This window comes from Leopardus geoffroyi, chromosome D1, assembly GCF_018350155.1.
Source record: "Leopardus geoffroyi isolate Oge1 chromosome D1, O.geoffroyi_Oge1_pat1.0, whole genome shotgun sequence".
Lineage (NCBI taxonomy): Eukaryota > Metazoa > Chordata > Mammalia > Carnivora > Felidae > Leopardus > Leopardus geoffroyi.
Window position 1 is genome coordinate 75,788,841 of NC_059329.1, and position 13,644 is coordinate 75,802,484.

Consider the following 13,644-nt stretch of genomic DNA (forward strand, 5'->3'; position numbering starts at 1 on the left):
CTAACTTACCCTCTTCTCTGTTTCTCTCTGCTTTTGTATGTGATACCAATGTGCCTAGATGGATCCTCCTCCTTTGGCTGGCAAACTCCTATGCACCCTTCAAGGGCCAGCTTAAATAGCTCCTCTTTGACTCCTCCCCATGTGCTCTGAGCCTGTCCTGCACCCGTCTGTAATACTGCTCTTCATGTGTTCAATGTCTGGGTCCCCTGTAGCTTTTGAGCTTTACCAGGACAGGAACTAGGTTTTTCCTCCTCTGTAACCCCAGCCTGGTACAGAGCCTGGTACCTAACAATTGTGGTATCGAAAAATGAGAAGAGGGTACACAGTCACTACCCTGTGGTATGGGCAGTCGCTGCCGTTGATAGTCACAGCAGCTAATAAGTTTCAAGTGCCCCTAACACACCAGGCCCTGGGCTTTGCACGCGCTGGCGTATTTAACCCACCGCAGCCTTGTGAGATTAATCTGTAGTTCTACCCATCTTGTAGCTGAGGAAATGAAACTCCTAAGAATTACAACCAAAAAGGGTGACAAAGCTGGGATTTGAACTCCCCTACTTGCACTGTGATCCTGACCACAATTTCATTTTTCTCGTCTGAAAAACAGATAATACACTTGACGAGAGTCTTGAAGGTACAGTGTCATGGCTTATGGGAAGCACTTAGCACAGTACCCAAGCAGCCTCCATATCCATGACTTTTTATCAGTAATGATGCATACAACGTCTCCCAGCTGGCAAGGGACAGAGGAGACATTTGAACCCAGATCTTTCTGACAACAGAGACTTGTTCCTAACTCTTATGCTCATGGGCCAGTCCAGGGTGCCCCAGCCTTGAATAGAAGATACCTACCACACACCTTGTGTCTTTAGCAGGGGCTCCATTCGGGGGCCTCTGGGGAAGCTGTGGAAGGTGGAGGCAGAGCCCCTGCACCCATCACTGCAGAACTCGAGAGGATAATGAGTAAATTGTTGAGTTGCTTGGTGACCTAGGACCTCACCAAGCAAACATTAGGATGTTACCAGCGCATCATTAGGCTCCAGCACTAATTATTTATTTCCCCAAAGAGAAGGAACGTTACAGGGTTGGTGCTGGGAGATTCAGTCCCTAGATCAACTGCTTCCTTTCCTTGTGACCTCAGGCAAGCCCTTTCATCTGTACCCAGGGTGAGCCTTGCTAAGGCTTCCAAAGACGGGGCATGGCTATCCTTTCCTGCCCCCCTACCCCTCAGCCTTCAAGCCCTCCTGAACAAGGGCTGCTGATTCAGATGGGTACAGCAGCGATTGCTTCACCTGCAAACTATGCTTTCTTAAGGGATTAACCTGATGAAGGCAGTTTATATTAATACGTTCAGTAGCCAATTCCTACACAAATTTGGGTCAAGCCAAAATTATATTTTTCATTGAGAGTAGAAGAGTTATTTAAATATCTATATGGAGCTCTTTGTAAATGAAACTATTGGAATCGGCGTGTAATATTTTAGAAATAAATGTTTTATTATATATTTTTTTAATGTTTATTTTTGAGAGGGAGCACGAGCTGGGGAGGGGCAGGGAGAGAGGGAGACAGAAGGGCAGAGGATCCAAAGGGGGCTCTGCACTGACAGCAGCAAGCCCAATACAGGGCTCCTATTCATGAACCTTGAGATCATGACCTGAGCTGAAGTCAGACACTCAACCGACACAGCCACCCAAGTGCCCCAAGAAATATTTTAAGTTAGATTCTTGAATGTGAGCCTTGTTGTAGTGACAGCTGTCTCCAATGCTATGCTGTCTCCTAGTGAGAGGACATATAACAGAATTAATTTTTAAGAATATCTTAAAAGATACATGGTTGAATACATGTTTTCACAAACGCCTGGGAAAAGAGGTAAACTCCCCAGTTCCTCATTTCCACCACCCAACTTCCGCATGCAGTGAATGAAATAGATTTGCGGCAAAGCCGGATCATGGTCAGGTTACTTGCATTCAAAGCACTTTAGTTCCCTGTGCATTTGAGAAGTCAGAGGATCTGATGGATCCTTGCCTTTCCCCTCCTCTCTGCCTAAACAAAATCAGAATTCCCCGCAGCAGTGGACAGGCCAAGGTCGCCATCTCTCCAGGGTCCTTCCACCTTTCTAGGTTGTCATTTTCAACAAAACCACGCTGCTCTGCTGGGGTGTTACTGGGTTGAGGGCCATGGCACGTCTCAGCATGGTCTCTGGAATGCTCTCTGGGCCCTGCTCTGCACCTCCACGGAAAGCCAGGGGTGTGTACGTGTGGGCCTCGTCTGCACGCCTGGGTGCGTGTCATTGCCCATCCGTATGTGTTGTTTCACCAGGGATGAAAATCCAGCAGGGAAATGAACGCTAAAATTAGTTTGTTTGTCCTTTGATAAGATCCCTGCAGTTAAAAAGTTTTCATTTCCATGGCTGAGTGGGCTTTGCTAAAATCAAAATTAACTGCCTTGCTTTATGGTGCAACAGATTGTGTTCTGAAGAGCTTCCCCTGAATTCTCCTTGAAAGGACATTTGATCTGGGAAGTCTAGCTTCTGGCAAAGTCGCTGCATTTTGACGTAGGTGGGTTTTTTCTCGTTGTGCTAGTGTAGAATGTGTGCAGAGAGCCTACCACTGGACCCTGGGTCACATTGAATGGATGGGTGGATGGATGGACTGATGGATGGGTACACAGACAGGTAAATGGTTTAATTTGCATTTCTATGTGTCTTAGATGTCATGTTCCCTGACATTTAAGAGGAAAGAAAACCTGGGCTTCATCGGCGGAACATGCGACTCTTGATCTCGGGGTTATGAGTTTGAGACCCGTGTTGGGGGTAGAGATTACTAAAAAAAGTAAACTTTCCAAAGGAAAAAAAAATTATTAAAAAAAAAAAAAAGGAAGGGCTGCTGGCTGGCTCAGTTGGAAGAGCATGTGACTCTTGATGTCGGGGTTTGAGCCCCATGTTGGGTGTACGGACTACTTAAAAAATAAAATCTTAAAAAATAAATAAAATAAAAAGAGGAAAGAAAACCTGTAATTGGTGTCCTCCCAAAAAGTTTTTGCTAGACCCCATTCTGGTCTTCATTCAACAAAACCCGTTTGTCTTAAGCACTTAACACGTGTTAGGTACATGGGATACAGATTTGAACAACATTATAACAGTCCCTGTCTTCAGGGAGCTCACTGTGTAATGTAGGAGATAAGCGTGAAAGGTGATTACACAAATAATTGTTTAACTATAGCTGTCGTCACTATGTTTTTTTTTGTTTTATTGAGATACAATTCATAAAATTCACCCTATGAAGGCATATAATTTAGTGGTCTTTGGTGTATTTACAAAATGTTTTTTTGCTTTTAAAACGATACGGTTGAGGGGTGCCTGGGAGGCTCAGTCAGTTAAACGTCCAACTTCAGCTCAGGTCATGATCTCACGGTTCATGGGTTCGAGCCCCACGTCAGGCTCTGTGCTGACAGCTTGGAGCCTGGCACCTCCTTCAGATTCTGTGTCTCCCTCTCTCTCTGCCTGCCTCAACTCATGCTCTGTCTGTCTCTGTCTCTCAAAAATAAATAAATGCTAAAAAAAAAAAAAAATTAAAATGATACAATTGAGTGAAAAATGGATTCTAATCTGTTGTTGTTTTGTTGTCACAACCACAAATAGTTGGTTTGACTGCTCCAACAGACTTTACATTATGTGGGCATTGCATTGTCTGTGATCTTTAACGTCATAAAGGAGGGGCGGGAGGGGACATGGGAGAAGTTCAAGTTAGACATGGTGTCTTCGAAGCTGCTCTAACGAAGAATTCTTTTGACACACGTGGAAGCTTCTTCTTACCCCAGATGCTCCAGTGAGAACTTTCTTCTCTGCCCCCAACTTGAACTTAACTTGTTCTGGGCTGCCTCCCATAGTATCCTCTAATTCCATTTTTCTGAGAGTATATCCCAAGAGGGTCCCAAACGAGAAGTAGAAGAAAGTCAGGAATTGACAGCCCTCAGGATCTACCCCATATATTCTAAAGTTCAAATTCCAAAGGCAGTAAAACTTTCCGTGATGTAGCTCAGCTGACTGTTTCAGGAAAATCGCCACTCGTTGGTCTTCTTCGTACATGTCATTTTACTTGAAACGTAAGGCATCTGCATTTTCACACACCATGCAGGTTTATCTGCTGGGGGCCGTGTAGGAATTAAAGGGATCTGAGTTTGGTTTCTTGCTCTTTGGTTTGCCGTCCTGTTCTCCTCTGAAGATGCAAGCAGCCTCCCTTATGGGGTATTGTGAAGGAGGCAGTGTAGGAGTGCTAAAGCTGCTTTGTACCTGAACTACCTCCTACTGGTGGCTAAGCTCTCGGGAACTGGTCTGGTTGGCAGACAGCCATCTATGCAGAAGTTCCAGGGCTACCCTTTCCCCCCGATAACACTGACTTCCTCGGAAGATAGCTTTGTGGCCTCACCAAGAGATCTGGAAAGGGGTAAGTTAGTGTGAGTGTTATTCAGGGAGTTTTATGACAGCCCTCTTAAGACAAAGGTGAAATTCACCATTGTAGGTAGATACTCCAAGATGATGACAACCGTAATAATGTCTCCCACATGTATGGTCTTATACACATTGCAGAGCACTTTCATATGCCTTATCTGGCTAATTCTCATGTCTGCCTTGGGAAGCAGGAAAGCTGTGGTGTTCCCATAGTTTAGATGAAAGGCTCAGAGCCCAGAGAAGTAACTTGCCCACGATGACAAAGGTGGCTCATCTGTCCTCGGTCTTTTCTTTCCACTCTTAAAAGCTTGCCTACTTTCTCCACTGCGCTACTCTGTAATTTTTCCCCCCTATGATTCGCTGATGATTGTCATTCCCATTCGCGTTACTTAGATAAAACACCTGCTTGTATAAATGCTGACATTAAAAAGAATGTCACGAATACATCTGACAGTTAATTTTATTCACTAGTTCCCTTCTGCTCTATAGATTCCTGTTGAGTTTGGGTTAATTAAGCTGTGTTCTATTTTTGCTATCAAGTGGGTGATCTTTTGTGTTGAATCAACAGCTGAGTTATCCCTGGGCTGTGATTAGTGACAGAGCCTCGGGAAAGCCTCAGTTCCTTCCCCCCTTAGAGCACAGGGTGGCCATGGAGAGCTTCTGGATGTGAACAACGGGACTGTACACAAATTGCTTTTGACCATACGTTTGCATCATCCTGTGCTCCTATTAAAGGTACATGACCGATGGTGGACTTGGCCTCTATACTCGTCGCCTGAACCGGCTCCCTGATGGGATGGCTGTGGTGCGGGAGACCCTACAGAGAAATACCTCCCTGGGCCTTGGAGATGCCGACAGGTAAGTTTGCTCCACTTGGGACTGACCAGGTGCAGAGATCCTTCCAGAGTGGGCTGAGGAACGAGGGTGTGATATTGAGAGCGAGCCGATGGGCACTGCTTTAATCCACATGGGGGGTTGGGAGGCCTTGAAGCCGTGCCTGGGGTCAGGAGCTGGCACAGCAGGTAGGAGGCGGCTGCTGAAAGGGGTTCTTGAGTCATGCTTCTGGCTAGGGTAGTGCTCCTGATAGCAATAATAGAGGGAGTTCAGGCTCGGATACTTTTTGTTTTGTTTTGACCGTTGCTACTGCATCTTTAATTCAGCAGGCCCCGGGGATCTGCTTTACTTCTTCTGTTAGCAAGCTTTCTAGGTATTATGTCTTAGAACAGAGTCCCTAATGATACACAGAAGGTCTGTGTGCAGAAGGGAGTGCTCTTGGCCGTGGCTGATCAGGCTTCACTGTAGGTCTCCTGTGGCCTGGCGACAGGAAGCAAGGCCTAAGGATGTAGTTTATGGTGAGTAGTTGACATTATAGGGCTTGGCCAGTCTTCGCTGCAGCCACCATCCGAGATGAAAAGAGCTTCAGAGACCATTACAATATAGAGGACTATTTGGTAATCCTTAGTCTGACACAGATGGATTCTATGGCCTTGAGCAATCGATTAAAGTAGGGGTTTGGACCTTATGATTTCCAAAATCCCTTGCAGCTCTGATGTGCTGTATTTGATTTCAATACCTTTTGGTGATCTGACTGTTGACGGATTTTACTGGCTTGCTTGACATCTTTCATGTGGGGTGAGGAGACAGAACATGGAATTTAGATGTGTGGGCTTGGAGTCACCTTACACTTTTGGGTGTTAATCCTCACGTGCCAGAAAGCCACATATTCGTAGCACAGACCTGGTTTCTTGCTGTTCTCTTTGCCGGACATACTTTTTACAAAGAGCTAAGTGACGTCTGTGATTCTCTGGCTTCAGAGAAATAGGGCAGCACAGTAAGGAAAGAGAGGCTGAAGTTACCCCCAGGAATGGCATTTGCTCAAGAGGAATCTTCATCTTCTCTCCGGGAAGGCTCAGAAGCCTGGGCTGCGGTAGAGAACACTGAAATCCTTGTCAGGAACTTGGGATCTGGCCCAGGCTCTGCCACTAACTTGAATATGTCCTTCTCAGAGTCCTCCCCGGTGTCCGGGCTGGTGATTTATACCCACATGACAAAGGCTTTTCACCACAGTGCCAGTTCAGGTCAGCTTTGTTCCTGTAATTAATTCATTTAAAAGTATTGGTTTGAAAATTCCATAGAAAGGTGGACCTTTTGAGAACTGCTCTTTCTAAGGCTAAAATGCTCTGTAACTAAAATCTTTGGAGGAAATACTATCAGGGAGAAAATCAGCTGCTGTAACACCCCCACTGGAGATTTCACAATTTACCCAGTTATTTTGGTGATTGGTCTTTTCCTGTAAACATGTATCTGGTTAGTAAATCCATGAGAGTGAAATTCAGGCTTTACAAGGTACATTGTCCCTTGTAGCAAAAGAAGACTCTGTGCCTAGGCAGTTTAATTTAATGCTTCATTGCGGGGTTAATGGAATTATTATAGATCACAGCTGAGCTCTTTTCTGCTTTTGGAGGTAGAGGATTGCAGTGGGGGCTAGAGAGCTGGATGGTGTTTGTCATGTCGTTCTAGTTTAGCCTGTGTGATGGGACCAGTTGGACCACAGTGTCTTCTGGTTCTCCCCAGACTGGACTGCTCAGATGTGATCACTTAAAACCAAATGGATAACTGACGAACTTTTAAAGAAAGTTTTCAGGGGCGCCTGGGTGGCTCAGTAAAAAAGAAAGAGAGAGAGAGAGAGAGAGAGAGAGAGAGAGAGAAAGAAAGAAAGAAAGAAAGAAAGAAAGAAAGAAAGAAAGAAAGAAAGAAAGAAAGAAAGAAAGAAAGAAAGAAAGAAAGAATTAATTCAGATGGATTTTTTTTAAAGTAGGATTTAATAGGGGCGCCTGGGTGGCTCAGTAGGTTAAGCGTCCGACTTCGGCTCAGGTCATGATCTCACGGTCCGTGAGTTCGAGCCCCACGTCGGGCTCTGTGCTGACAGCTCAGAGCCTGGAGCCTGTTTCAGATTCTGTGTCTCCCTCTCTCTCTGACCCTCCCTCATTCATGTTCTGTCTCTCTCTGTCTCTGTCTCAAAAGTAAATAAACGTTAAAAAAAAAAAACTTTTAAAAAAAAAAAGTAGGACTTAATAATGCTTATAAATTTCCTATTTCATGTAAGTTTGGACCTGGAGGCAGTGAGATATTTTAGGTTGTTCTCAAATATGTTAAATTTCTTTGATTCTAAAGTTGACCACGTAAATGCTTCAGTTTGGCTAAGTTGAAATAATAGATTTGTTGCTCTAAAGTTCTTCATGTACATCTCTTCCAAAAACTATATCCTACCTGAGTGTTTCCCAAAGTGGGAGGCTAACATTAGTGTTATAGGAAATAATTTTAGATAGTAGACAGGGAGATATTTATTTTCAACAATTACACTTTAATTGTAATGTTTAAAAAAATTATAACTAGTGCATCAAACCCAAGATTTTACAAATATTGTTTAGGGTAAAGAATAGTGTAGGTGTGAGACAACTGAATGTGAAATATCAAGGAAGATATCACAGATGGTGTGCAGATTTTTTTTTTAAAGTAGTGTGCAGATGACTGCAGACTAGGTAGTCCTTTAAATAAGAAATATGGGGGCGCCTGGGTGGCGCAGTCGGTTAAGCGTCCGACTTCAGCCAGGTCACGATCTCGCGGTCCGTGAGTCCGAGCCCCGCATCAGGCTCTGGGCTGATGGCTCAGAGCCTGGAGCCTGTTTCCGATTCTGTGTCTCCCTCTCTCTCTGCCCCTCCCCCGTTCATGCTCTGTCTCTCTCTGTCCCAAAAATAAATAAACGTTGAAAAAAAAAAATAAATAAATAAATAAATAAGAAATATGTTCTTTACATTATTTAAATGAGACAAGTGAAAAAATGTAGACAAAAAAGGCAATACCTTTCCAGAATTCTTCCCTTTTAACCTGAAAAAAGAAGTTCCCAGAGCAGAGGTATTCCCAGGAAATTCTTTTTAAAAGAGACAGCTCAGGGGCACCTGGGTGGCTCAGTCAGTTAAGCATCCAACTCTTTTTTTTTTTAATTTTTTTTTTTTAACGTTTATTTATTTTTGAGACAGAGACAGAGCATGAACGGGGGAGGGGCCGAGAGAGGGAGACACAGAATCTGAAACAGGCTCCAGGCTCTGAGCTGTCAGCCCAGAGCCCAACGCAGGGCTCGAACTCACGGACCGCGAGATCGTGACCTGAGCTGAAGTCGGATGCTTAACCGACTGAGCCACCCAGGCGCCCCAAGCATCCAACTCTTGATCTCAGCTCAGGTCTTGATCTCAGGGTTGTGGGTTCAAGCCCCACTTTGGGCTCCATGCTGGGCATGAAGCCTACTAAAAAAAAAAAAAAGGAAAAAAGAAGCCCACTTCTTAAGGATTCGTGCATAGGCAGTAGACTACACGAGTTCCACAAGGAAATAGGAAAGTACTGAGTGATCAGACCTCAGCCAAGGGAAGAAGTGCCCAAGACGGACAGATCACCTCACCGCACCAGTAGGAAAATCATTAACCACAGCAGCTCGGCTGTAGAGAACAGCTATTCCAGGGTAAGGCCCCAAAAGATGCTGACCTACCAGACCGTGGCTGTTTGCAACAGGATGTGGCTTGGGTATCTTCAGGGCTATTAAAAGTAACCGATAGGAATGTGTACCTTCGGAGCCTGGGAGATAGGGGCCATGTCGGTCTGTGAGTCTTGTATGTCAGCAGCCGGCTTCTGAGTAATAATAAATGATGATAATAAATCCACAGTGCCACGTCTGCCCTTGATCTCCTGTCACTCTTTGGGGTTACCACCCCTGGGCTGCAGCTTTTACCTGATAGTCATCAGTAGCGACTTCCAGCAAACTAGAGCCAGCCGGCTGAGGGAGCAGGATCAAAAGGGACAAATGGAGGCAGCTTGTTACAAGTCACGGGCCCCAGATAGCAGACAAATAAAGAAAAGTTGGGCATGGAGGCCCCTGGGTTGGCAGCCTGGGAGGAAGAAGAAATACAACACGGAGAGCCCAGAGACCAGTCTCGCAGACAGTCAGATGGTTTGTTGAACTCCCGCGGGTTCCTGCATGCTGTCCCCTCAGAACCCATCAAAAGTTCTTACACTCCCGCAAGTTGGGTGCTTTCATAGCTTAAAGCTCAGCTCTGGAAAGTTTCCATCCCCAAGAACATTTCTTCGTCCCTCCGAAACAATCGCTATGCTCGTGGCCTTTTCTGTCATCACTGTCATGCTGTTGTGTGCAGTGGGCTGACACAGAGGCTTCTAAATGGCATCCCCCAGTCATACAAGTGTCACTGAGGAACCAGGCTCTTTGTGCACATTTAGATCGGCGGTGGGGGGGGGGGGGCTACAGAATTACTTGGTAACTTTCTTCTAAACCATTAGAATGTTTATTGAACTCCACTGGTTTTTATTAACGAGTAATAAAAATAGCAAAACACGAATGCTTGCGTGGTAACATGTCCGCCTGAGACTTGCACAAAATGACAATTGCCCTCTGATGTCACGCCAAGAAACCGAGCAGGAAGAAAAAGCCATTTTTATTCCTCCTTTACAAGGTTTTCATTCCCCTCCAAATTGTGAATGTTTTCGCTATTGAGATTGCACTTTCCGTTAGGAGTCACAGTCATCGTACAGACTTGACCGTCTGCATTTAGGGCCCTGACCTTGGTGCTCAGAGCTGTCCCAGTTTCAGCTTGAATTGAGAGTCCCATGGTGTGAGGACGTAACTATGCAACCTGGTATTTGACCAGCCTGCCAAGCCGAGCCTTCCTTCTCACCGGTTATGTCACAAGATCTCCAAGAGCCCTAGGGCACCGCTGAGCTTTGTGATTTGTGTAGAACAGGGCGGCCTCCTGGCACCAAATCATGTATTCACAGATTCAGGCCTGACCTGCAGAGAGGAGTTTAACCCAGGCCAAAGGTCCCCAGCCAGCCGATGGAATCGGTGAGACCCCTTATCAGGTGGTAGGTCCCCAACTCAGGTATTTCTTAGTTACAGCCCCTGCTGGGGTATGCAGATGAGAGGAAGCCCAGTGGGAACCACTCCCTTGCCCTCCCTTCCAAGCCCACGTAGACCGGGTAATGGTCCCATGGCGTCCACAGCCTCGTCCCCAGAACCTGTGGATATGTTACACCGCATGGCCAGGAGGAGTTACAGTTGTTTATCAGCAGATGTTTAGATAGAGGGATTACTCTGAATTATCCTAGCAGGCCCAGCGTGATCACAGGTCCTTAAAAGTGGAAGAGGTGGGCGGGAGAGGAGGCAGAACAAGGAGATGTAAGAGGGACCCCACTTGTCTTGCTGGCTCTGAAGACCGCCGAAGGGGCCACAGCCAAGGAGTACCCGTGGCGTCTCTCAAGGGGCAAAGGCAAGGAACAGACATTCTCCCAGAGCCTCTCAAGTGAGTGCAGCCCTACCAACACCCATTGCTTTCGGTCCACAGGACTCCACTTGGACTCCTGCCTTACAAAATTGTAAGATAGTACGTTTTTGTTGTGTGGTTTTTTTAAATTGTTTTTAAAGTTTATTTATTTTGAGAGAGATAGAGACAGCACAAGCAGGGGAGGGGCAGGGAAAGAGGGAGAGAGAAAGAGAATCTCAAGCAGGGTCTGCACGACTTGAACCCATGAAAGCATGAGGTCATGACCTGAGCCGAAACCGAGAGTCAGACGCTTAACCAACTGAGCCACTCAGGTGCCCCCATTTTTGTTGTTTTTGACACCATGTTTATAATAATTTTTTATGGCAGCAATACAAAACTAATACAGTCCCTTACCAGGTGACAGTAAAAACAGTAATAGTCGCCATTTCCCGATGGATCCCTATATCAAGCACCTGACATGCATGATGTCATTTCCTCCTAACTCAGCCTTTGAGGGGCGGTATGATCCCGGTTTCATAGACTTGCAGCAGTGGTGCCCTGAGAGCGTCAGCAAATGTGCTGAAGGTCACATACACCCCTAACAGGTGTCCAGGCTGGATGGAAAGCCAGGCCCTCCAGACCCTCCCAGGTGCTCTAACCACTTAACATTACTGCCTCTTCAAGGAGCCCTTGGTGCAGAGATTCTTGGATTCCCTTGTTCCGGGCCTTTATCCTGGTGTCCTCTCTTTATTTATTTATTTATTTATTTATTTATTTATTTATTTTTCACGTTTGTTTATGTTGAAAGGGAGGGGGAGGGGTGGGGGGGGAAGAGAGAGAGAGAGAGAGAGAGAGAGAGAGGGAATGAATCCCAAGCAGGCTCTGCGCTGTCAGCACAGAGCCCAGCACGGGGCTCGAACTCATGAAACAGGATCATGACCTGAGCGGAAACGAAGAGTCTTGACAGTTAACCGACTGAGCCTCCCCGGCGCCCCCTGGTATCATATCTTTAAATGAGCCCCTAGTCACTGAAAATGCAAGCACCTGGACCTCCTCGAGGAAGAGTGCAAAACAATTTGCCTTAAGAGGGACAAGGGGATGTTTTATGACTCCTCTCCCCTCCCCCCATCCCAGACTATTGGCACCTGGAGACTGCAGGTGGGCTTGCCCTCACCCCCTTTTCCATCACTGCTCTCAGACCTCAAGGAAAAGGCCCTTTCTCACACAGAATGAGCCGGTGACTCTGTGGCCTCCTGTGGGTTTAGACTAGTGGTGCTCATTTTTTAAATCTGACCTCTTGCATACTTGTATGGTTGGCTAGGGGAGGAACCTCCCCAAGTGAGGGCTGGTGCTTCCCTTTCGTGATCCAGGACATCCAGGACCCCCCTCCCCCCCCCCCCCCCCCCCCCCCGAGTCTGCAGAGAGCCTGCAGTCATCTGAAAAATTCTCTTTCCCGGTTCTGACTAACTACTCAGTGGTCCCTGAACCACTGCTGGAGTCTCTCTGCCCAGAGCGTAGAGGGCAGTGGGCCTCCGTGGCCGGGCCATGATTTAAGGAGCTCCCCCAACCCTTCCTCCCTCCTCACTCACTGCCCCCTTCTGGGTCTGCCCTGCGCTGCGAGTTCCTCGCCAACACCAGGAAAGGCACAGGGGAGTTTTCCTTCTCTTACTGTTAATCCCACCTCATGCCATCTCTAGGTGTCAGTAGCTGAACCCCATTTCCCTTACAGTCATGTGGTGGGAGTGAGAGAATATAGATCGGCACTGCCCAGTAGAAGAGCCACTAATGAAATGTGGCCATCGGAACGTAAAATTAACAGAAATTGAAAGGTGGGTTTCTTAGTCGCACTAGCCACGCATTTCAGGTGCTCGCAAGTCCCATGTGGTTCCTGGCTTCCCTACAGGACAATGTAGACGGAACATTTCCATCATTGTAGAAGGTATTTTTGGACAGCACTCAGATAAGCCACCTAGTCATATTTCAGAAGGCAGCCATGGGGGCGTCTGGGTGGCTCGGTTGGTTGAGCGTCCGACTCTTGATTTTGGCTCAGGTCAGGGTCTCATGGTTTGTGGGTTCAAGCCCCATGTCGGACTTCTCACTGACAGCGTGGAGCCTGCTTGGGATTCTCCCTCTCCCTCTCTCTCTTCGCCTGCCCGCTCATGTGCGCACACATACTCTCTCTCTCAAATAAATAAACATTTTTTTAAAAAGGCAGCTGTGGAGTGAAGGGAAGAGGCAGGGTTGGCTGTAAGGAGACCCAGGTTCCAGTCTTCACTTTCAGGCAAGTTCCTTAACTCTCTGTGTTTTGGGGGTTTGTCTCTAACATGAGGACAGCGCTCATACGTGTCTCCCAGGACCGTTGTCCTGAGTACACGAGATGGAGGTGGTAAAAGCGTTTTGTAAAGTACTGAGCAGAGATAAATACTCGGATACTCCTGAGTCTACAAGCCGTTCGGAGCACTCTGGGCTCTGCCTCTTTGTGATTCTCTTTTCTTTATATTAATTAACATAATTAAGCCCTCTTCTTTCCACAACAGCTTAGAATAACTACATGAAATAGAAGGGTTGTAAATTAAGGCAGTGAAGCATGAGGACCGTGGGCTGGGGATGTAAGTTAGAGTAGGACACGTAGAAGAGGGAGAGAATTGAGAATACAGATAAACTCACCAGAAGATCCTACGTGGTGGCACATTTTAGCGGTACCTCAGCATTGAGCTTCCTACCAGCTTAAGTGAAGTGAACTTCAACTTGCTTTCTCCTCCCTTGTGACTTTGCCCATCCTAGTCTGCCTTCATCTCTCCTTGCTTGGGTCCATCAGCTGATCGATCTCTCTCTCTCTCTCTCTCTCTCTCTCTCTCTTTCTCCCTCTCC

At 46.5% G+C, this 13,644-nt stretch overlaps 1 protein-coding gene across 29 annotated transcripts in view; it reads left to right on the forward strand.

Moving 5' to 3' along the window:
• Positions 1 to 13,644, forward strand: part of NAV2 (neuron navigator 2) — a 740,939-nt gene that overhangs the window by 609,548 nt on the left and 117,747 nt on the right. For all 29 annotated transcript variants that reach the window (XR_006714126.1, XM_045484757.1, XM_045484759.1 and 26 more), the window contains one exon: positions 5,183 to 5,305. Coding sequence is in view for 28 of the 29 variants with exons in the window: in XM_045484757.1 (XP_045340713.1) it covers positions 5,183 to 5,305 (123 nt within the window). In the remaining variant the exon portion in view is untranslated. The remainder of the gene's footprint in view (positions 1 to 5,182; positions 5,306 to 13,644) is intronic.